A 25,402-nucleotide genomic window follows, 5' to 3' on the forward strand; every position below is an offset into this window, starting at 1 on the left:
TTGGGGTCCTAGACAGTGAATGAGTATTCAAATTTAGACATACTATAGCTTTGTAAGCATTCGATTTTGATTTATGTCCAGTTATTTCTTACAAAAACCCTTTTAATTTTAACACCAACTCTGTTGAGAATGCTCTCTCAGAAGTCAAGTTATGTCAAGTCAAGTCAAGTCAAGTACATTTTATTTACCAAGTCAGATACACAAACAATAAACATAAGCTCTAATGAGCTTTTTAAACCGACTTTTCCTCATGGAAAATACATAGTTAGTGGAGTCTTTCTGTGCAAATATTTGCATTCATTTACGCATCAATCAATCGCTTTTACATTGAAGGATATTTGTATCACTCTCGACGGATTTGAGAGCATGGAACGACAACTCTGAGTGAAGATTGTGAATTATGTAAGAAATATGTTTAGTATACTGTAACCTAAAGGATTAACGGTCAGCAAACGCTCCAATCGTGATACATCGGCTATCTCGGATTCCGTAAGATATGAAATAAATCGTCTGCTGATCCAGAGTGCAAACGCTCATTGAAAATCGAGAGTGTTGGAAAGGTAAACAGTTATGTTTTTATTACACTGATTTTTGTATTTAATAGATATAAAGTTAACACAATAAATCCGTCATATAAACAATACACCAAATAATGTTATCGATGTCCTATATTTCTGCATGCATTTAATAAATCGTCGTTTTAACTCTTGTTTCTTTTTCATGACCTTGCAGACGCGAAAACATATGACATTTCTTTCCCGTAACGCTTTAAAGCAACTCATAAAGTCATTAAACACACAGTCATGCACCGTTCAAATTTTGGCCTGGAGAACGACCCATACCCTATGCACTGCGAATGAACAAAAACTGTCACGTAACCACAAAAGTCAACGTCAGTAGTCATTTTATGACAACAAACAGCCGCGCAAGGTAGGTTTTTTTCCAATATCTTTGCTGATCATCCTCTGACTTTCTATCGACCTAGTGCAGGCAATATGGCATGCATATTGCTTTCGATCGGTATATCACGCGTTTTGTGTGTTGCTCTGGTTTTCAAGAACACTTTAGCGAAAATTTCCATTTAAGAAGCAATCGTCAGTAGTAAAATTACAAAGAGTCGGTGTTCTCGAAAATTAACGATCACAGAACTGTCTATGCTTACCGGACAAACATAAATTACTACTGACTTTGACTTTTGTGGTCCTGTGACAGTTTTTGTTCATTCGCAGTGCATAGGGTATGGGTCGTTCTACAGGCCAAAATTTGCAGCAGCTAATTTTAACATGAATACATTGACCTTGAAATGAAGGTAATGCGTGTGTTGTTGTTGTTTCAAAGCCCTTAGGACGGTGGGTAATAAACTGTATTCTGACACTGTGGCACTGGTATGCTGAAACAAAATGAATCAAAATATTATACAGTGAACTAACATGACAAATATGATCAGAATCTGAATGATTAACATCAGCAAAACCAGATTTTTAAACTTTATATTCTATATGCCTTCAGATAACTCATTTTCTTTAATGAAGTAATGTCGGGCAGCTTCTATCAACCAATGGATAATCCGGATCACAGAGGTAAACACACTATACTTCACTTTCTCACATTTAATTCTACACTTTTACTGTTTCATTCTATTAGTATATGACATGGAAACATGCTTTCATGTCTATTTGCTCTCACGAAATATTCAGCCTTGTTTTCAGAATTCTGTTATTGAAATTATATTGTCAAGAATTTGACTCCCCTATGCGATCCCAGTCTCAACAGTGTTCAGTGATCGGGTCAGGGTTATTGACCTTGATTTTCGGGAAAAATATCACCCATCATAATTATTTAATCCACATTCTGGGTAAACTGGGCTAAATGCATGTGCATTAAGCCCAGTCTTCCCAAAACAAGGCTCATGAAGCTAAATGGGGGCAAAAAATTCAATTGTAAAGTCTATTGAACTGAGAAATAAACATGATAAAAAGATAAATGAAGACAGCTCTTCTGTCCATTTTGAATACAATTATAAGGACCAAATTCCTATTCAGTTATTCTAGACAATTTATACAGTGTCTGTTAAACCACATTCTAAAGGCATGCTGCCTAGAGCTACAGTTAAAAAGTGATTTGACTGAACTCAGTTAGTTGGGCAGGGTCCGGAGATGCTGGGCCGAGCAAACGAAGTGTGGGTCACGGGAGGAACGGAAATGGTCGCATGTCACCTAATTCTCCTCTGAAACGGTTTGGTCAGGCCAAGAAATCCATCAATGACATATTCAAAGACGTACAAGAATTCATCAAAGATGCGGACACATTTGTGGAAGGTAAAATATCTGCTTTAAAAATGTGTTGTTGTTTTTTAGACGATAACTTAAGTGTGTTCTTATACAACCATAGCTTTGTACCAGAATGATAGTTTCCATTTCAACCCAGAATTAATAAATAAATAAATATGAAATTTAATATCATTTTGATCTTATGCTTCTTTTAACTATAGTAAAACTCGTTATATCATAACAGGGCTTTTTTGCTGAATTTATAGTTAGTATTTTGTCAAAATATTTGCCCAAAGTTAAGAGTCCTTTTAATTCCCCTACCGGTTTCACCGGAGGGGACTTATGGTTTTGTCTCCGTCCCTCCGTCCGTCACACTTTTCTGGATCCTGCGATAACTTTAAAAGTTCTAAATATTTTTTCATGAAACTTGGAGCATGGATAGATGGCAATATGGACATTATGCACGTCATTTCATTTCGTTCCTACTTCAAAAATTCTGATTGTTATGGGAACAAATAGACTAGAAATACTGCTGAAAATGGTGGTTTTCTGGATACTGCGATAACTTTTAAAGTTTTTAATATTTTTTCATGAAACTTGACACATAGATAAATGGCAATATGGACATTATGCACGTCATTTCATTTCGTTCCAACGTAAAAAATTCTGGTTGCTATGGCAACAAATAGACTAGACATACTGCTGAAAATGGTGGTTTTCTGGATCCTGCAATAACTTTTAATATTTTTTCATGTAACTTGAAACATGGATAGATGGCAATATGGACATTATGCACGTTATTTCATTTCGTTCTGACGTCAAAAATTCTGAATGCTATTGCAACAAATAGACTAGAAATACTGCTGAAAATAATGATTTTCTGGACTCTGCAATAACTTTTAAAGTTTTTAATATTTTTTCATGATACTTGAAACATGGATGGATGGCAGTATGGACATTATGCACGTCATTTCATTTTGTTCCTAAATAAAAAAATTTGGTTGCTATTGCAACAAATATATATATAAAAAAATCTGGAATTTCTGACAATGGTGGAGCCGGTAGGGGACTTATATTGCTTGACAATAGTCTTGTTCAAAATATTTTTTTAAATCCCGACTGATTATTTTTCACTTATGATACTTTTAAATACATGTAGTTTTCACATACAAGTTCTAATTTGACACCATTGGCACAGGCTTAACAAGGAAGACACTTCCCGCTTTTATCTTAGTACATTTTTTTGTATACATTAATGGAAGTCTCTTCTCATCAAATATTCAGTCTATGCTGAAAGTGCCGGTTATGATAGGCCTGCACAAACTGCACAGGCTGAACTGGAACAACAATTTAGGCATATGTATTAGTAAGCCAAGTTGTTCCAGAACAAGGCTGGAACCTGGGCAGCTATGATAAAACAAGCAGTTAATACCCAGCACCATGCAGCCTTTTACTTCAAATGACACATGTACGTGTGAATAGTTTATTTTGCTGCACCTTGTGGTCTTTTACTTCCAATGACCTGGGTGCGTGTGTTGAGCAGGTATCGGCAGCAGTGGTCACATGGAGGGGGTCACGTGTCAACAGAAGGTCAGGGAGCATAGAGAGAAGGTGCGCAGTATTATGGAGGTGCTTGCGAGAGACCACATGAAGGTCGTCTTCTTTGGGAGGTTTGTCATGATTTTTTATATGACTTTATATCACAGCCTGTGCCTTTTGGATCTGGAAAAAGCACAATAAAACATACAATTGGAAAAAATCAAGCATTTTATATCAATATAATAATGCCTCACTTCAACAAAATTCTTCTTAATTTTGCTATTGTTTATGAATTAATGATGACAAATTGTAGCGTAACAGAATTTTCTAAAGGATTATTGAGGGTACAACTTTTGCATCAGCTTTACTTTTCTGAATCAGGTATAGTTCCGTGTTCAACTGTCATCATCTCAATTATCTGTTTATTTACTACTTCCTTGCTAGGACGTCGAACGGCAAGAGTACGACTATTAATGCCATGTTACGTGAGAAGATATTGCCGACGGGTATCGGGCACACAACCAACTGTTTCCTGCAGGTGGAGGGCTCAGACACACAGGAGGGCTATCTACTCACAGAGGAGGAGCCAGACCAACCCAAGAGTATGGAGGTATAGTGATATTTTTGCTTCATATTTTAAACCTTTTGGATTGAGGAAACTAGCATGATAAACCGTGAAACTGGTAAAAATTGCACATGATTAATATGATTATAAATAACAGCATTCCAATTGTTTATAAATGCATGTTTAACTCTATTGTTAAATGCATATTTTATCCATGTAAAATAAACTAAATAAAACAATTATTGGGTTTAGCGAAATTTTGGTCATATTGTTTGCAAAAAACAGTAACTTTTGCCATTGGAAAAAAGCCTGTATGAGACTGTAATTTTTGGGGGAAAATCACTGGGTAGCAGGAGGGCTATTGACTCACAGTGGAAGAGCCAGACCAACCCAAGAGTATGGGGGTATGGCAGGGGTGTGGTCTCAAGTTTTTGACTCGTCATATTAAAATGAGCCTCGCTCTGTGGAAATCAGGTTTAAAAAGTGTCGTCCCAGAGTAGCCTGCGCAGTCTGCACAGGCTTATCAGGGACAACATTTTCCGATCTTATTGTATTTTTCATTTAAAGGAAGTCTCTTCTTAGCAAAAATCCAGTTAGAGTGGGAAGTATTGTCCCTTATTAGCCTGTGCACACTTATTAACACAGGCTGATTTGGGATGGTCCTCTATGCACATGTATTAAACCTGGGTTTTCCAGAGTGTGGCTACAATGTAAGGAAAGCAAACATTAAACAAAAGTTTTATGGTTTTTGCATAGACTGAGGGTGTTTTGTCTCTTTTTAAGACCATTATTATTTTGGTATACTGTTAACGACATTATTATCATATATACATGGCTCACATTTTTTCAGTTCACCAATCGATATTTGTTCAATCAGTCAAAAATCAACATTATATCAGTACATATTTACAAAACGTTAACATTGGCAACTGTCCACCGTTTAGTATATTGCAATCCACTAAAGACATTAATAATATTACAGGGGTGTCTTTTTTTCTCCTTTCAGCTGATATAAATCTTTTAAATTTCAAACTTATTTTACAAATAGTTATTAACTTAGCTTTAATTTTATACAAATAAAGATAATAGTTGAACCCTGTCAGAGGGGTAGGGTATATTCCTTCCTTGAGGCGATTCTTAACCCTTTCCCACTCAGTTGCAAAGTGAAAATGGCTTTGTGCAAACAGCATAAAACCAGAACAGTCTGCAAGTAACTTGCAGTCTGTTCAGGTTTTATGCTGTTTGCTGCTCATCAGTATCTAAGAGTTGGAAATGAAGCCTTTAAAACTTGAATTTAGTAAGAAAAAAGAAAGGTCTTAAATTAAATTTAACTTTCTAAGGGATAACAAAGGCGTAAAAATACGTATCTCAGTGGTAAAGGGTTTGATACGTATCTAAGTGGTAAAGGGTTAAATAGGTATCTAAGGGGTAAACGGTTAAATACGTATCTACGTGGTTAATGGTTCAATACGTATCTAAGTGGTAAAGGGTTAAATATGTATCTAAGTGGTAAAGGGTTAAATACGTATCTGAGTGGTAAAGGGTTAAATAGGTATCTAAGTGGTAAAGGGTTAAATACATATCTAAGTGGTAAAGGGTTAAATACGTATCTAAGTGGTAAAGGGTTAAATACATATCTAAGTGGTAAAGGGTTAAATACGTATCTAAGTGGTAAAGGGTTAAATACATATCTAAGTGGTTAAGGGTTAAATACATATCTACGTGGTAAAGGGATTAAATACGTATCTAAGTGGTAAAGGGTTAAATACATATCTACGTGGTAAAGGGTTAAATACGTATCTAAGTGGTAAAGGGTTAAATACGTATCTACGTGGTAAAAGGGTTAAATAGGTATCTACGTGGTAAAGGGTTAAATAGGTATCTAAGGGGTAAAGGGTTAAATAGGTATCTAAGTGGTAAAGGGTTAAATACGTTTCTAAGGGGTAAAGTTTTAAATACGTATCTACGTGGTAAAGGGTTAAATAGGTATCTAAGTGGTAAAGGGTTAAATAGGTATCTAAGTGGTAAAGGGTTAAATCACACCCCTGATATTATGCTTTCAGTCCATTAAGCAGCTGGCCAGTCCCTGATATTATGCTTTCAGTCCATTAAGCAGCTGGCCAGTCACACCCCTGATATTATGCTTTCAGTCCATTAAGCAGCTGGCCAGTCACACCCCTGATATTATGCTTTCAGTCCATTAAGCAGCTGGCCAGTCACACCCCTGATATTATGCTTTCAGTCCATTAAGCAGCTGGCCAGTCCCTGATATTATGCTTTCAGTCCATTAAGCAGCTGGCCAGTCACACCCTGATATTATGCTTTCAGTCCATTAAGCAGCTGGCCAGGTCACACCCCTGATATTATGCTTTCAGTCCATTAAGCAGCTGGCCAGTCACACCCCTGATATTATGCTTTCAGTCCATTAAGCAGCTGGCCAGTCACCCCTGATATTATGCTTTCAGTCCATTAAGCAGCTGGCCAGTCACACCCCCTGATATTATGATTTCAGTCCATTAAGCAGCTGGCCAGTCCCCTGATATTATGCTTTCAGTCCATTAAGCAGCTGGCCAGTCACACCCCTGATATTATGCTTTCAGTCCATTAAGCAGCTGGCCAGTCACACCCCTGATATTATGCTTTCAGTCCATTAAACAGCTGGCCAGTCCCTGATATTATGCTTTCAGTCCATTAAGCAGCTGGCCAGTCACACCCATGATATTATGCTTTCAGTCCATTAAGCAGCTGGCCAGTCCCTGATATTATGCTTTCAGTCCATTAAGCAGCTGGCCAGTCACACCCCTGATATTATGATTTCAGTCCATTAAGCAGCTGGCCAGTCACACCCCTGATATTATGCTTTCAGTCCATTAAGCAGCTGGCCAGTCCCTGATATTATGCTTTCAGTCCATTAAGCAGCTGGCCAGTCACACCCCTGATATTATGCTTTCAGTCCATTAAGCAGCTGGCCAGTCACACCCCTGATATTATGCTTTCAGTCCATTAAGCAGCTGGCCAGTCACACCCCTGATATTATGCTTTCAGTCCATTAAGCAGCTGGCCAGTCCCTGATATTATGCTTTCAGTCCATTAAGCAGCTGGCCAGTCACACCCCTGATATTATGCTTTCAGTCCATTAAGCAGCTGGCCAGTCACACCCCTGATATTATGCTTTCAGTCCATTAAGCAGCTGGCCAGTCACACCCCTGATATTATGCTTTCAGTCCATTAAGCAGCTGGCCAGTCCCTGATATTATGCTTTCAGTCCATTAAGCAGCTGGCCAGTCACACCCCTGATATTATGCTTTCAGTCCATTAAGCAGCTGGCCAGTCCCTGATATTATGCTTTCAGTCCATTAAGCAGCTGGCCAGCCCCTGATATTATGCTTTCAGTCCATTAAGCAGCTGGCCAGCCCCTGATATTATGCTTTCAGTCCATTAAGCAGCTGGCCAGCCCCTGATATTATGCTTTCAGTCCATTAAGCAGCTGGCCAGCCCCTGATATTATGCTTTCAGTCCATTAAGCAGCTGGCCAGTCACACCCCTGATATTATGCTTTCAGTCCATTAAGCAGCTGGCCAGCCCCTGATATTATGCTTTCAGTCCATTAAGCAGCTGGCCAGCCCCTGATATTATGCTTTCAGTCCATTAAGCAGCTGGCCAGCCCCTGATATTATGCTTTCAGTCCATTAAGCAGCTGGCCAGCCCCTGATATTATGCTTTCAGTCCATTAAGCAGCTGGCCAGCCCCTGATATTATGCTTTCTGTCCATTAAGCAGCTGGCCAGTCCCTGATATTATGCTTTCAGTCCATTAAGCAGCTGGCCAGCCCCTGATATTATGCTTTCAGTCCATTAAGCAGCTGGCCATCCCCTGATATTATGCTTTCAGTCCATTAAGCAGCTGGCCAGCCCCTGATATTATGCTTTCAGTCCATTAAGCAGCTGGCCAGCCCCTGATATTATGCTTTCAGTCCATTAAGCAGCTGGCCAGCCCCTGATATTATGCTTTCAGTCCATTAAGCAGCTGGCCAGTCCCTGATATTATGCTTTCAGTCAGTCCATTAAGCAGCTGGCCAGCCCCTGATATTATGCTTTCAGTCCATTAAGCAGCTGGCCAGCCCCTGATATTATGCTTTCAGTCCATTAAGCAGCTGGCCAGCCCCTGATATTATGCTTTCAGTCCATTAAGCAGCTGGCCAGTCCCTGATATTATGCTTTCAGTCCATTAAGCAGCTGGCCAGTCCCTGATATTATGCTTTCAGTCCATTAAGCAGCTGGCCAGTCCCTGATATTATGCTTTCAGTCCATTAAGCAGCTGGCCAGTCCCTGATATTATGCTTTCAGTCCATTAAGCAGCTGGCCAGTCCCTGATATTATGCTTTCAGTCCATTAAGCAGCTGGCCAGTCACACCCCTGATATTATGCTTTCAGTCCATTAAGCAGCTGGCCAGTCACACCCCTGATATTATGCTTTCAGTCCATTAAGCAGCTGGCCAGTCCCTGATATTATGCTTTCAGTCCATTAAGCAGCTGGCCAGCCCCTGATATTATGCTTTCAGTCCATTATGCAGCTGGTCAGTCCCTGATATTATGCTTTCAGTCCATTAAGCAGCTGGCCAGTGTCCTGATATTATGCTTTCAGTCCATTAAGCAGCTGGCCAATCACACCCCTGATATTATGCTTTCAGTCCATTAAGCAGCTGGCCAGTCACACCCCTGATATTATGCTTTCAGTCCATTAAGCAGCTGGCCAGTCACACCCCTGATATTATGCTTTCAGTCCATTAAGCAGCTGGCCAGTGCCCTAAGCAATGTGAAGCTGAAGGAGAGTTCACTGATTCGTATCTTGTGGCCAAAGACCAAGTGTCGACTTCTCAGGGAGGAGGTTGTACTCGTGGACAGGTTTGCAATGATTTTTAGCCTTTTCAAAAAGTGTCTAATTGACGGTGCGGCAAAACGAGACTTAAAAAAATTTGCCATAGGTTAAAAAAATAATGACCGTTTTATATTGAAACAAGAAAAATTACACTCTAGACAAAGTAAAATTGAAATATATGTTTGCTTATTAATTTTCATCAATTGAAATTGCAAAAATGTAACGCTTTCACGGTCTTTATTGATAATTTAATTGATAATTAAGAAAATGTAAACTACCAAACAAGCGTTTTAACTATGTTCAGTTTTCAAAAGCTTGCATGGTGTAGTGATAGTGAGTTACCTTCTCCTTAATGATAGTGAGTTACCTTTTCTTTGATGATTGTGAGTCACCTTTTCCTTGATGATAGTGAGTTAGCTTTTCCTTGATGATAGTGAGTTACCTTTTCCTTGTAAAGATCCTGGGTGAGATCCACAGTGCAGTTTTATTTTTATTAGCTTGACTATAAATATATATATATAATATGCATATTTCCTATGTCCCTTGACATATTGCATTTATATTTTGCATACTTCTTTACCAACATGACCCCAATTTATAAACAAGAGCAGACAACTGTATCAAGCACTTTGTAAGAATTATTGCCCTTTTTTCACTTAGAATATGCATATTTCCTATGTCCCTTGACATATTGCATTCATATTTTGCATACTGCTTCACCAACATGACCCCAATCTATAAACAAGAGCAGACAACTGTATCAAGCATTTTGTAAGAATTATTGCCCTTTTTTCACTAAGAATATGCATATTTTTATACGCCCGTCTATGACGGGACGTATTATGGTATACCCCGCGTCCGTCCGTCCGTCTGTTAATGTCGTACGCTACGTCAAATATCCTTTGACAGATTTTCTTCAAATTTTAACACAATCTTAATATTGATAAACCCTGATCCCCTTTCGTTTTTGACGGAATTCTGAATTGTCGTTCCAGAGTTATGGGACTTTGTTCGTCAAAATTTCGTGATTTCATTGAATGTCCTACTGTAGCTCAAATATCCTTCGATGGATTTTTTTCAAATTTCAACACAATCTTAATATTGATAAACCCTGATCCCCTTTCGTTTTTGACGGAATTCTGAATTGTCGTTCCAGAGTTATGGGACTTTGTTCGTCAAAATTTCGTGATTTCATTGAATGTCCTACTGTAGCTCAAATATCCTTCGATGGATTTTTTTTTTTTTTTTTAGTATCCCTGAAAAATTGAACAAGGTGAGCTTTTTTCTATTCCGATTGTACACTACCACTTACCCATCTACATTTCTCTTTTATTATTGGTCAAAATATCTATAACAGGTTTACTTCAACTCCATATCCTCTAAAGAAATGCATACATATACTCAAAAAAAGATATGGTATGAATGTCAAGGAGACGGCGCTCCATGCTCATGTACTTATAAAATAAACCATGTATTCAAATACAAATAAACTGAAGTAAAAAAATGATTCAAAGGGTTATTTATTACCTTACTACTTCATTGGCGAACGACGGGCGTATCATGCGCTCATGGCGCAGCTGTTTATTTATAAATCTACAGTCAATCTTGTGGATGCGACCACTGTATTAAGCAACCTTTGTCTTATGCGACCATTTTGAAATCCCATGGAGCTTTTTCGCTATATAATGATATTGTATTAAGCGACTTTTGTCTTACGCGACCAGGGACCGCTGATTTTAGTGTATTTTGATGTCCGAATCTTGAATTAAGCGACCACTAGGAGGTAAAAGTGGTTAATCTATTGATCTTTCAGGCACAAATCTGTGTTAATTGTTTATTTAAGCCGATAAGATTAACTGTTGCACCTCTGCTTTGTTTTCACACCAACCATTATGATTATGCTTTGTCTCGTTGACCGGTTCTGACTGGTATTGTTGAAGACTGCGTATCAATTTATTGAGTTGAATAATAGAGGAACGTATTCCGCACAGTCTTCAGCTTAAATAGCTTACTATGTGGAACGTTAAGAGACAACGCCGATTTTTCTCGAGTATAGATAACAGGTGCAGAAACAATGCACTTTACGCGACAAACATTTCCTGAGAAGTGCGGAAAATAAACTATGATCGGCAACATCTGTCGAAATCCGTACATTACCAATTTGTAATTATGCTAATTAGTAGATATTTGTTAGCCAATCACATTGTTATTTACTTAATTAATTTTCCAATCAGATCTGTTTGTTTGTTTTCAATTGACGTGTTTTAATTTTTTCAGCTCATTATGTATCATAATCGAGTCAGATTTCCTTAAGCGTACATGCAGAAATTAAAATGTCAAAACGAAAAGTGTTTACGTTGAACAAGAAAATTCGTATTTTGGAATTGTCAAAGAGTAAAAGTGCACGTAAAATCGCGGATGAGTTTGGAGTCGGTAAAACTCAAATTCAGAACATTCTTAAGCGTAAAGCCGAGGTGCTTAAAGACGTGGAAAATAATGTGTCAGGTGGAAAAAAAAACGCGAGGTGCACGAGGAACGAGGACATTAATGATCTTGTGTTAACGTGGTTTAAGGATGCAACAAGGAGGAGAATCCCTGTGTCAGGCCCTCTCATTTGTGCTCAGGCCCTTAGATTTGCGTCCGACTTAGGAATTGAGACGTTTTAAGGCTTCCACTTGCTGGTCAGCTTCGTTTCTCAGCACATTTTTAGCCAATTTCTTTGTTCTCATGAAAAATATTTCCTTGTCTATGTTGTTTTTGCAAATAAATATGTACACACAATTCATTTATAATAAATGATAATTTATAATAAGTGAAAAAACAAACACATTATAAGTAAAATATTGTTAATGTATTGTGTTTATATTCATTTTATTATGCCCCCCTTCAAAGAAGAGGGGGTATATTGCTTTGCTCATGTCGGTCGGTCGGTCGGTCCGTCCACCAGGTGGTTTCCGGATGATAACTCAAGAACGCTTGGGGCTAGGATCATGAAACTTCATAGGTACATTGATCATGACTCGCAGATGACCCCTATTGATTTTGAGGTAACTAGGTCAAAGGTCACAGGTGAAGGTCACAGTTACTGGAAATAGGCATTTTAAGGATTTAGCATGGTTCAAACAAGGGAAACAACTACCGTTTATGCATGTTCTTTTTATTACAGCATTTGCCTCCCTTAAATGCATTTAAAATCTCATTTTACAGCAGAGATTCCAAATCTGACCTGTAAATGAGCCCCATATTTACTGCCAGTGCTAGGTTACCTTTTCCCATTTAATCATTCTTAAGTATTTTTATTGTAATGCTGCTGCTTCTGCTACTGCTACTACTACTACTACTACTACTGCTACTACTGCTGCTGCTGCTGCTGCTGCTGCTGCTACTACTACTACTACTGCTACTCCTCCTCCTCCTCCTCCTCCTCCGCCTCCTCCTCCTCCGCCTCCTCCTCCTCCTCCTCCTCCTCCTCCTCCTCCTCCTCCTCCTCCTCCTCCTCCTCCTCCACCACCACCACCACCACCACCACAAAAAACGTATTCACACAATGGCTGCTTCTACAACTTATAGCCCATATAGGGGGGCATGCATGTTTTACAAACAGCCCTTGTTATAAAAGTTAAAATCATTGTGGACAAAAGAGATTATCCTTCATATAGATTAAAACTGTGGGTAAGCATTCTTCCAGAATGGTCTTTTTTATTTAAAGACCATTTTATTAAGAGACCACTTTTGATTACTCCCTTGAGTGGTCTCTTAAAACAAGATTGACTGTATGTTAAAGTTTGCGTACCACCTCAAATATTTTCTGTCCCTTAACATATTGCTTTCATATTTTTCATACTTCATTACCAGCATGACCCCGATCTATAAACAACAGCAGACAACTGTATCAAGTATTTTGTAAGGATTTTGGCCCTTTTTTCATTAAAAAAAATAAAAAATTTGTTTAGTTTTGTGTTTAGGTCCACTTTTTTCCTACAGTATCAAAGCTATTGCTTTCATACTTGCAACACTTACTAACTATAATAAGGGGACTTAGCAGGCAAAGTTATGTAACTCTGACTGGCATGTTGACAGAATTATGGGCCCTATTATACTTAGATAATTGAACATTTGGTTAAGTTTTGTGTGTTGGTCCATTTTACTCCTAAAGTATCATAGCTATAATTGCTTTCAGACTTGGACCACTCGCTAACTATCATAAGGGGACTGTACAGGAAAAGTTGCATAACTCTTGTTGACATTTTAACGGAATTATGTCCACTCTTTTTACTTGAGAAAAACCGAGGTATTGTCATAGCCAGCTCGTCGTGTCGTCCTCCGTCCGCGTCGTGCTAAAACCTTAACATTTTGTCAAGGTTTTGAACATTGGCTATAAAATCAAAGTGCTTGCACCAACAACTTTGAAACTTCATATGTAGCTGCACCTTGATGAGTTCTACATGCCTCACCCATATTTGGGTCACAAGGTCAAGGTCACTGTGACCTCAAAAAAAAAAGATTCTGACAAGCTTTCATTTATTTATTAAAAATTGCACCCGCATCTGAGTGTTTCTTATTATTATGAGAGTACTTTACCTGGCAAGTTGAATTAAACCTTGACCTTTGAATGACCTTGACTCTCAAGGTCAAATTAATAAATTTTGCTTAAATTGCCATAACTTTATGATCAAATGTGATTCATACTTTGACAAAACAACACTTACCTGACATAACACAATGGACTCCACCCAAACTATCCCCCACGCTCCACCCCAGAATCCCCCCCCCCCCAAAAAATTTTTTTTTCTTATTTTTGAAAGATAATCTAATTAATGACCACCGCCTCCACATTATACCCACCTCTCCACCCCCCTTACACACCCAACAAGATTTATTCTTTTTTAAACGTAAAAAAAAAACAACACAATTATTTGTTTCATTTTTTAAGGACCATCCCACCCAAGCTATTGCTATCAAACTTGAAATAAAATCTTATTAGTTTGTTTTATGTCTTTACAAATGTTCAATAGATTGTGGAAAATATACCTGAACTCAGAATCGTCTATAAAGTACAACTTCTTTAAAACAAAAGCGATCAATATGTTTCAATTATGGTCCTCTTCCACTTAGAATATGACTATATTACCTTGAACTTATTGAATATGAACAATTTCCCCATGATGGCTTACGTTATACTGTCAAGCACTCGAATAGTCGAGCGCGCTGTCTTCTGACAGCTCTTGTTTTCTTTCTTGTTACTATAATTATTAACATTTATTACAATTATTTGTATTTTGTTGTAACAGTACACAAATTAGTGCACCTGTATCTGTAATACTATTTTCAATCCTTTTTTTACTTTGACTTTTACATGAAATTATATAAAGTAAAAACAGATAGCATATGCTTTTGATTTACTCATTTTCTTTGACCTAATTATGAAAATGAAAAATAGTCCGCCACATTCTATTTACTGATGTGAATTATAGTTTGGACTGAACAATAGTTTAACTGAGCTGTGAATGCTTTTCAGCCCAGGGATAGATGTAACCCCGAATCTGGACCTGTGGATTGACAAGTTCTGTCTGGATGCTGACGTGTTTGTGCTGGTGTCAAATGCAGAGTCCACTCTGATGCAGGCAGTAGGTATCATGGCTTGATTATAACCTGGGTGGGGCTTTTTTTTTAGCTCGGACTGTTCTCGGAGGAAACCCAAGGAATTGTCATAGCCAGCTCGTCGTGTCCGTGTCCATCATTGTGTCGTCCGTGCTAAAACCTTAACATTTTGTTAAGGTTTTTAACATTGGCTCTAAAATCAAAGTGCTTCTACCTACAACTTTGAAACTTCACATGCAGCTGCACCTTGATGAGTTTTACACGCCACACCCATTTTTGGGTCTCTAGGTCAAAGGTCAAGGTCTCTTGTGACCTCTAAAAAAAAATATAATCTGACAAGCTTTCCCAGCCGAGCTAGGCACCCGTTATGCGGTGCTCTTGTTTATTTGAGCCGTGCTCAGTGAAAAGGGGGTTAAATGCATGTGCTTATAGTGTCGTCCCAGGCTAATCAGGGACAACACTTTCTGCCTAAACTAGTTTTTTGCTAGGAGTAAGAGACTTCCTTGAAATAAAAAATATCATAAAAGTGGAAAGTGTTGTCCCCAATTATCCTGTGCAGACTGCACAGGCTAATCAGAGACGACACTTTACGCACATGCATTAAACCCCTTTTTCACAGAGCACGGCCCATTTGTTTTTTTTCCCTATGTCTACTCATGTCCAAAGCAGAGTCCATTCTTAAGCACTCTGTAAGTGTTCTGGGTTGATTGAAACTAGTCATAACTTGAATGCGTCGTTTTCCTTGGATTCTTAATAATTTTCTGTTTGTTCTTGTCTCAGTGTTGTTTTTTTCTCCATTTTGGGATTGGTCTGGTTCCCTTTTGCGGTGTTTTGACTAAAATTGGGAAATTAGTGTTGTTGTTTTTTTGCTAAAAAATGCTTTGAAATTGAGAATTTAAGTGTTTTCAGTATTAAATTTACTAAGGTCAAACTAATATGGACGATAGATGAACAAAATATTGAGATCTTAAAAAGTAGTAAAGGGTGAACCTAGTTTTGGCTCATAACTCTAGCAGAAGAAGTTCTTCCACAAGGTGAGCCAGAGCCCCTCCAAAATATTCATGCCTTTACCTTGTTTCCTCTTATATTTCTAGGTTGATTGTAACCTGGTTTAACTTTGAGTTAGGCTTGTTCATTGGATTCTTCTTTATTCCCTTGATCGTACTTGTCTTAAACCTTTATTCCACGCAGAAGCAAAGTGAAATTGGCTATGTGCAAACAGCATACAACCAGAACAGCCTGCGAGTAACTCGCAGTCTGTTCAGGTTTTATGCTGTTTACTGCTCATCAGTATCTAAAGTTTGGACATGAAGCCTTAAAAACTTGAATCTTGTAAGAAAGGTCTTAAAGGGATCTTTTCACGCTTTGGTAAATTGACAAAATTGAAAAAAGTTGTTTCCGATTCGCAAATTTTCGTTTTAGTTATGATATTTGTGAGGAAACAGTAATACTGAACATTTACCATGGTCTAATATAGCCATTATATGCATCTTTTGACGATTTTAAAACCTAAAATTATAAAGCGTTGCAACGCGAAACAATTGAATAATTTGGAGATTTTTGTTTTTGTCGTTAAATTTTGTGAAACTACGAAGATTGCTTATATAAGGTATAAAATACGTCATGTATGTGTACTCGGCGGAATAGCTCAGTAGGCTAAGACGTTTTTACTTCAGGACTCTGGCAGGACTCCAGGGGTCACTGGTTCGAAACCTGGACCGGTCAATGTTCTTTTCCTTTTTTTTATATTTTATTCTTGATTTTTTACTGGAGCTGTTACGATCCAATGCTTACATTTATCGATATAAAGCATTTAATGAATAAGTTAAAAAATGTCAAAATCTGTGAAAAGGCCCCTTTAAAATAAATTTAACATTCTAGGAAACTACAAATGCGTGAAAATACGTATCTAAGTGGGAAAGGATTAACTCTTTCAGTGCTGGAACCAAATTTTGAAGGCCTTTGCAAACAGTTTGGATCCAGATGAGACGCCACAGAACGTGGCATCTCATCAGGATCCAAACTTTGCTATTCTGATAGTATTCTTTGAAAAAAATTGAAGAAAATGCTAATTTTAGAAATTAAGCAGACAACATTTTAGCAGACGACAAATTTCCCAGCATGCAAAGGGTTAAAGCAGTGTTTGCTCATTCAAATCTTGTTTCCTCTCATACCTCTAGGAGAAGAAGTTCTTCCACAAGGTGAGCGAGCGCCTCTCCAACCCAAACATTTTCATCCTGCTCAACCGCTGGGATATCTCTGTGTTTGAAGACGATGTGGAGGAGGTCAAACAACAACACCTCGACCGTAATCTTGAGTTCCTGTGCGATGAGCTCAAGGTCATGGGTCACGATGAAGGACTTGAACGCGTGTTTTTCGTCTCTTCACGAGAGGCGCTTGCCTCACGTCTCAAAGAGCAGGGCACCCCCACGCCCAGTAAGAATTGCAGTTTTTAGCTCTGTCGTTTCAGTCGTTATGTTCTTTGGTGTCGCTTGTTTATGAGTTGAGGAATCTAGCGTGAATACCTATGCCCAGTAAGAATAGCAGTTTTGTGTTTTGTCGTTTCAGTTGTTTTGTTTTTTTGTGTCGCTTGTGTATGAGTTGACAAATCTAGAGTGAATACCTATACCCAGTAAGAATTGCAGTTTTTTGCTCTGTCGTTTCAGTCGTTTTGTTGTTTAGTGTCGCTTGTTTATTAGTTGACGAATCAAGCGTGACTACCTACGCCCAGTAAGAATTGTAGTTTGGCAATCAGGCATTTGTAGTCATTTTGTTTTCAGGTGTCACTTGTTTATGAGTTGACAAATGTAGTTTGAATACCTAGATTTTGATTCCCTATGGGTGGATGGTTTCAATTTGAAAATGGTGTCTACTTAATTCCAGAGTGAATTGATCTAGTGTGAGATAGATACTTGATGTAAAGACATTGGTAGTGATTGCATATGGGATTGGTTTACTAAATATTTAACAAAATAACTCATTGAAGCATTTAATTGGAAATTGTTTCTTCAATTATGACCTTGCTTGGAAACAAATATTTGACATTTTGGCAAAGATTACTTTAAATATAGAATAAGATGTTTTTCAAGACCAATTTTGTTGTTTTAGCTGAAAAATTGAATAAGAGAAGCTTTCAAACAATGCATTTCTTTGAAATTTCCAGATTCTCTGTTGTTTAATGTAATCTCTTATTCGTTTCACAGCTGGGGTAATGCAGGAGGGATTTCAAGAACGTCTCTTCACTTTTGCAACATTTGAAAGAGTCTTTGAGGTAAATATGTTTTATTCAATATTAAATATATTTTAAACGTAAAACTTATCTGTTATCACTGTTAACATAGTCTTCTCTATGACCTTTTTAAAAAGAATTGACATGACGATATGTTATTGCAGGAGTGCATATCAAAGTCTGCAGTGAAGACCAAGTTTGAGCAGCACACCAAGCGGGGCAAGAGCATCACGACAGAGTTACGGGTCTTGATGGAGGACATACTCAAGCAGAGTCTGCAACAACAGTAAGGCCAGCATTTTTTAATTATTTGTTTTACGGGAAATTTTTCAAAAAAAATGAGACAGGGGGGGGGGGGTAAATAAAAATAAAAATAAAAGCATCAAAAGTGAGCAGTCTACCAAAAAAATAAAAATAAAACTGTCTAAACCGATTATTTTTTTTATTTTTGAAAATTTAAAATTCAGCCAATTTAACCTTATGTATACTTGCATTAACCTTTAAGTGTTTTATATATCTCATTACACTGTTGAAGAAGCTTTTTATAATAATAGTTAACATATTTTTATATATATTTATTGGTAAAAGCACCTTTCGCATGTATATGTATTATACTATATTGCTTCAATAGAGACTATTAAACACACCAGGTGTGTAGTGTATTATAGTGATCGTTTAACTTTCGTTGAGTGTATATCATATGTATGTTTATAACAAATATAGCATGCATTTGACTTAAATAAAAAAGTTTTTACATAGTTGAAAAGGTTTAAATAACAACCAACTTTGCAATTTTCATCCATGGGTGGAATATGCACACTAAAACTACTCTTTTATATACAACAGACTTGCTTTATATCAGACAGATCAATTGAGCCATGATCAGGGAAAATTTGGCTTAATGCATGTGCTAAGGTGTCGTCCAAGATTAGCCTGTGGTTTTTGCAAAGATTTCGTATGCACATGCATTAAGCCCAGTTTTCTGGGAACAAAACTCAATTGCTATGGGTAAATGTATTGAGAATGGTATGCCCAGAAAATTAATGGAAAATGACACGCAAAACCTCAAACCAATCTGTTACATTGTATACTCTACAAATAGAAATGTCAAGCTACTTCAAATAATGTAAACCTATGAAAAAACGTCACATATATTGGCACAAATCTTCAAATTTTGCCTAAATCAGACCGCAACTTTGCAATTACAAATTAGATATAACTTAGTACTTGACCAATCGTTTAGATATGTTTACCCTTTCCCCCATAAGAAGCAATGTGAAAATGGCTTTTGCAACCAGCATAAAATCAGAACAGTCTGTTAAGATTTTATGGTGTTTGCTGATAAGAGTGTGGCTATAATATTAATTAGTAAAAACATCATTTTGAATATAAAATAATAAAATAATAACGAAAAATCAACTTCTCTGGAAAAAAATTCACCATCAGCTATGTATATAACAAGGTATTTAACTTAAAATAACCGAAAACAGAGTGAATTGCTTTAAACAGCCATAACTTGATCAATTTTGCAGCGATTTCCATGAACTTGGTCTAATTCAACACAAAATTAATTTTCTTTCTGGAAATGTAAATATCTTGCATATATTTACAAATGCTGGGTCACATTTTAAGAAATAACAAGATTCACAACTCACATGACCTTATTAATATCACAGCCACACACTCACCGCATGTGGTTGGCTGCTCATCAATAACTAAGTGTGTGAAATGAAGCCTTTAGAACCTGAACTGCTGGGTTATGTTCCAGTGACCAGATGGTGACTGTACGGAGAGAGATGGCCGATGAGTTGGACTACATGGAGAAGCAGCTGTCCCTGCTGACATGTGAGATCAAGGACAAGATCAAGAACATTGTGGAGGACGTGGAGAATAAGGTAGGATTCAGAGATCATGAGGTCAATTAGGGGTCAGAGATGGGGTCCATTATGGGTAAGAGATGGGGTCCATTAGGGTCAGAGATCATGGGGTCCAATAGGGGTCAGATATCAAAGGGTACATTAGGGGTCAAAGATTGGGTCCATTAGGGGTCAGAGATGGGGTCCATTAGGGTCAGAGATCATTGGGTCCAATGGGGGTCAGAGATCATAGGGTCCATTATGGGTCTGATATATGGTCTATTAGAAGTCAGAGATAGTATCCATTACAGTTTAGAGGTGTGGTTTATAAGGGATCAGAGCTGGGGTCAATTAGGGGTCAGAAATATGGTTCATTAGGGGTCAGCGATAAGGCCCATTAGGGGTCAGAGATGAGTCCATTAGGGGTCAGAGATGGGGTCCTTAAGGGGTCAGAGGTATGGACCATTAGGGGTCAGAGATCGGGTCAATTAGGGGTCAGAGATCATTGGGTCTATAAGGGGTTTGAGATGGGGACCATTATGGGTCAGAAATGAGGACCATTAGGGATCCTTCTTTTCTGTTACTTAGAAGGACTTTTATTAAGGGCTTACATTTGATTCACAGAACAGCAATATAATGTTTGGGCATTAGTCCTGAAATTATTTCTGTGGCCATTCTCCCACTATCTAAGATTCAAGTAGAGCAAGTGCCTCGTTCTGACATGTACATGTACATTCTTATACTAGCTAACCAAGGGCCTCTTTCTGACATGTACATGTACATTCTTATACTAGCTAACCAAGGGCCTCTTTCTGACATGTACATGTACATTCTTATACTAGCTAACCAAGGGCCTCGTTCTGACATGTACATGTATATTCTTATACTAGCTAACCAAGGGCCTCTTTCTGACATGTACATGTACATTCTTATACTAGCTAACCAAGTGGCCTCGTTCTGACATGTACAGGTACATTCTTATACTAGCTAACCAAGTGCCTCGTTCTGACATGTACATGTACATTCTTATACTAGCTAACCAAGTGCCTCGTTCTGACATGTACATGTATATTCTTATACTAGCTAACCAAGTGCCTCGTTCTGACATGTACATGTATATTCTTATACTAGCTAACCAAGTGCCTCGTTCTGACATGTACATGTACATTCTTATACTAGCTAACCAAGTGCCTCGTTCTGACATGTACATGTACATTCTTATACTAGCTAACCAAGTGCCTCGTTCTGACATGTACATGTACATTCTTATACTAGCTAACCAAGTGCCTCGTTCTGACATGTACATGTATATTCTTATACTAGCTAACCAAGTGCCTCGTTCTGACATGTACATGTACATTCTTATACTAGCTAACCAAGTGCCTCGTTCTGACATGTACATGTACATTCTTATACTAGCTAACCAAGTGCCTCGTTCTGACATGTACATGTACATTCTTATACTAGCTAACCAAGTGCCTCGTTCTGACATGTACATGTATATTCTTATACTAGCTAACCAAGTGCCTCGTTCTGACATGTACATGTACATTCTTATACTAGCTAACCAAGTGCCTCGTTCTGACATGTACATGTACATTCTTATACTAGCTAACCAAGGGCCTCGTTCTGACATGTACATGTACATTCTTATACTAGCTAACCAAGTGCCTCGTTCTGACATGTACATGTATATTCTTATACTAGCTAACCAAGTGCCTCGTTCTGACATGTACATGTACATTCTTATACTAGCTAACCAAGGGCCTCGTTCTGACATGTACATGTACATTCTTATACTAGCTAACCAAGGGCCTCTTTCTGACATGTACATGTACATTCTTATACTAGCTAACCAAGGGCCTCGTTCTGACATGTACATGTACATTCTTATACTAGCTAACCAAGGGCCTCGTTCTGACATGTACATGTACATTCTTATACTAGCTAACCAAGGGCCTCGTTCTGACATGTACATGTACATTCTTATACTAGCTAACCAAGGGCCTCGTTCTGACATGTACATGTATATTCTTATACTAGCTAACCAAGGAAAAAGATGAGTAGGTTAAATTACTGCTGTTTAACTGACTAAAAACTGTTGAGTATGGCAAAAAATCAATCACAATAAGCCAAGTATTTTGCATAGGTTGCCATGACACTGAAGGATGAGATCCGTCGCCTAGCGATCCTGGTGGACGAGTTTGACCGGCCATTCCATGTTGACCAGACCTCCATGGACATATATAAGCAGGTAAACACCATTACACTTTCCCACTAAGAAGCAAACTGAATTTCACTATATGCAAACTGCATACAACCAGAACAGCCTGCGAGTAGCTTGCAGTCTGTTCAGGTTTTATGCTGTTTGCTGCTCATCAGTACCATAGAGTTGAAAATGAAGCCTTTAAAACTTATTTCTAGGTCTTAAATTTAATTTGATTTTCTTTGAGGCTAACGAGCATCAGCATGAGTGTCTAAGTGGTAATGTGTTAAGATGGGTTTTCGGTTATTTCCTAGATGTCTACATGCGTTATTTCTAACTAAATTATTCATCTTTTGGAATTTGCAATGGCATATTAGTAAACTGCAAATAAATCTGATACATGTAGTCCACATTGGACATGTATAAGCAGGTAATCACTGTGGTCAACATATAACTCTTTTAACACTCATATGCAGATTTTTACAATTGTGTAGTTCATTAGAAAATCTTACAAAATCAAATACATTTCTGGCAATATTCGAGTTTGAGAGGCTTCGTTTGCAACTCTTAGACACTGATCAGGCGCAAACAGCATCAAAACCGAAATAACCTACGAGATATTCGCAGGCTGTTCTGGTTTATCCTGGTTGCTCAAGCCATTTTCACTTTGCTTTTGATTGGAAAAAGGTAATCATTATTAGGCCCAGTATTTGGTTATTTTCTAAATGCATACATGTATTAATTGTCCCGGAGGGGACACATGGTTTGCACTCCGTCTGTGTGTCAGTCTGTCTGTCAGTCTATCTGTCAGTCTGACTGTCAGTCAGTCACACTTTTCTGGATCCTGCGATAACTTTTAAAGTTCTTCATATTTTTTCATGAAACTTGAAACATGGATAGATATAATATGGAGATTATGCACGTCATTTCATTTTGTTCCTACGTCAAAAATTCTGGTTGCTATGGCAACAAATATAATTTTTTTGCTGACAATGGTGGAGTTTCACCGGTAGGGGACCATATTGCTTTGCAATCTCTTGTTGTTGCTGAATTGTTCATCTTTTAGAAGTTAAAATGGCATACCAGTCAACTTCAGATAAGTCTGATAGAAACTTATTTAATGAAAATTGAAACGGCCTATTAGCAAATAGTATATATAAAGTCTTATAGAAACTGATTGAATGACATCTGAAGCCTATAAGCAAATTGCAAATGAGTCTAATATAAAGCTATATAACAAAAGCCTATGGCATATTATCAAAGGCAAAATAATATTGTAAAAAATTATCTAATTACAGCCAAAGTGACCAACAACATAAGGCAAAAAGTCTGACAGAAACTTATTTGAGGAAAGATAAAATGGTCTTTTAGCAAATGGAAAATATGTTGGATATAAATGTATCTTTTGGAAGCAGAAGTGGCCTCTTAACATATGTCAGATCTGAAAGAGATTTTGCTATAAAACATATTCATGCCTTTATACAAGCTGCTTTTTTGCATCTTTTGTTCTGGTAGTGGCAATAGTGAAGATAACAGTTGCTCCCTGACAATGTATAACTTGTGGACTTCTCTATATCTAGATAGGCTTTTGGAAGGCTTTGACATGCTTTTGACACATACATTTGTTGAAATATTTGTATTGTTAAGTTAACATATATGTTTCACAATAGGAAACGAGAAGACAAACAGACTATGCCTATTTTCTTTTTTGTCTATCTTGATCTTTATCTACCAATTTAGATGATGGTATGGTCTTTAAAGTTTGTTAATATTCTAATTCGGAAGTTAGTGTTCACTGGTTGTTTTTCTGGATTGCATGGGGTACAAAGACACAAAAGATTTATTATCTTAAACCATGATAGACAATTATATAATATTATATAATAGAATCATTATCTAAGTCAAAGTAAAGGGGGTTCAATTCATGTGCTTAAAGTGTTGTTCCAGCTTAGCCTGTGCAGACTTTCTGCCTAAACTGGACTTTTGCTGTGAAAAGACTTTCTTCCAATGAAAAATATTATAAAAGCAGAAAGTGTCGCCCCTTATTAGCTTGTGCGCCCTTTACACACATGAATTGATCCCCCTTTTCTCAGAGCGCTACAAATATGAATGGATCAGGCCCAGATTTTTACACAATTTCTCTGACAATATTCAAGGAGCTACACATGTATCTTGAGGGAAGCCTCTGTAGGAACCTTGTAGGTCGTTGCTCCGGTGACATTCGCCGCGGCAAGGAGATGTTTGAGGACCACATGACCGGTATTCTTCATCTCTGGTGTAGTACACATTGTGGCATTCACTTTGTGGAATTCCATAGGGCGTTATTGTATATCATGATACATGTGCGGTTTTATACTTTGCTGTGCACCTTCATATTATTGTTAATCCAACCAGAGTGTTACCTTTCAGTTGTTGTTTTTTCCACCATTTTGGGAATGGAGCAGGATCCCTTTTGATTAGAAAAATGTGCGGCGTTTTGACATAATGGGAAATAAGTGTTGTTGATTTTTTGCTAAAAAATGCTTCAACATTGAGAATAAAAGTGTTTTCAGTATCATATTTACTAGGGTTGAACTTGTATAGCTGAATGGGAGATGAGCAAAATGTTAAGATCTAAAAGAAATATGTTGGAGGGGGGGCCTTCAATTGGGAATTTTTAGGTCCCATTTGGGAATTTTTATGCTTCCCCAACATCTTTTGGGGGGGGGGGGGAGCATATAGATGCTGCTTTGTCTGTCTGTGCGTGTGTCCATCCGTCCGTGCACAATTTTTGTCCGGGCTATTTCTCAGCAATTAATGACTGGAATTCAATTAAACTTTATGGGGAGCTTCACTACCAAGAGGAGATGTGCATATTATCAGCCGGTTCTGGTCAGATGATTTTTCACAGAGTTATGGCCCTTTGAAATTTTCCATTAACTGTACATATAGTGAAAGTCTTGTCCCCCCAACTACTAGAGGTTTCCTTTAAGCTGAATATATAGTGCAATATTGTGACAAAAAAAAACTTTGGGGAGCATCACCCGTCTCTGACGGTTTCTTGTTTTTATTAATTTTTCCATTGGGAATGGGGCGAAATACAGGACTATTTTAAACGAAAAAAAAACACTGCCTTGTATAGACTTGTAACCTTGTAGTTCATACGTGTATCAGAAATATCCTGTGGTTTGTTTATGAACAAGCCATTTTACATATTATCATTTCAGAAAATTGTCTGCTAAAATTACATATGAGTTTTGTAATAAAAAAAAAGTCTAAT

General features: G+C 37.7%; 1 protein-coding gene across 3 annotated transcripts in view; it reads left to right on the plus strand.

The window, feature by feature from the left end:
* Nucleotides 1-525: 525 nt before the first annotated feature.
* LOC127850015 (mitofusin-2-like) overlaps nt 526-25,402 on the plus strand; it is a 35,051-nt gene continuing 10,174 nt past the window's right edge. For 2 of the 3 annotated variants that reach the window (XM_052382742.1, XM_052382744.1), the window contains exons 1-12: nt 526-560; nt 1,510-1,580; nt 2,136-2,318; nt 3,814-3,940; nt 4,254-4,419; nt 9,156-9,277; nt 14,770-14,878; nt 17,033-17,288; nt 18,056-18,123; nt 18,246-18,367; nt 19,850-19,976; nt 22,087-22,191. In XM_052382742.1, coding sequence (XP_052238702.1) covers nt 1,535-1,580; nt 2,136-2,318; nt 3,814-3,940; nt 4,254-4,419; nt 9,156-9,277; nt 14,770-14,878; nt 17,033-17,288; nt 18,056-18,123; nt 18,246-18,367; nt 19,850-19,976; nt 22,087-22,191 — 1,431 coding nt within the window. In that variant the 5' untranslated portion in view covers nt 526-560; nt 1,510-1,534. The remainder of the gene's footprint in view (nt 561-1,509; nt 1,581-2,135; nt 2,319-3,813; nt 3,941-4,253; nt 4,420-9,155; nt 9,278-14,769; nt 14,879-17,032; nt 17,289-18,055; nt 18,124-18,245; nt 18,368-19,849; nt 19,977-22,086; nt 22,192-25,402) is intronic. The other variant, XM_052382743.1, reaches the window with a different exon arrangement.

This window comes from Dreissena polymorpha, chromosome 11 (assembly GCF_020536995.1).
Source record: "Dreissena polymorpha isolate Duluth1 chromosome 11, UMN_Dpol_1.0, whole genome shotgun sequence".
Lineage (NCBI taxonomy): Eukaryota > Metazoa > Mollusca > Bivalvia > Myida > Dreissenidae > Dreissena > Dreissena polymorpha.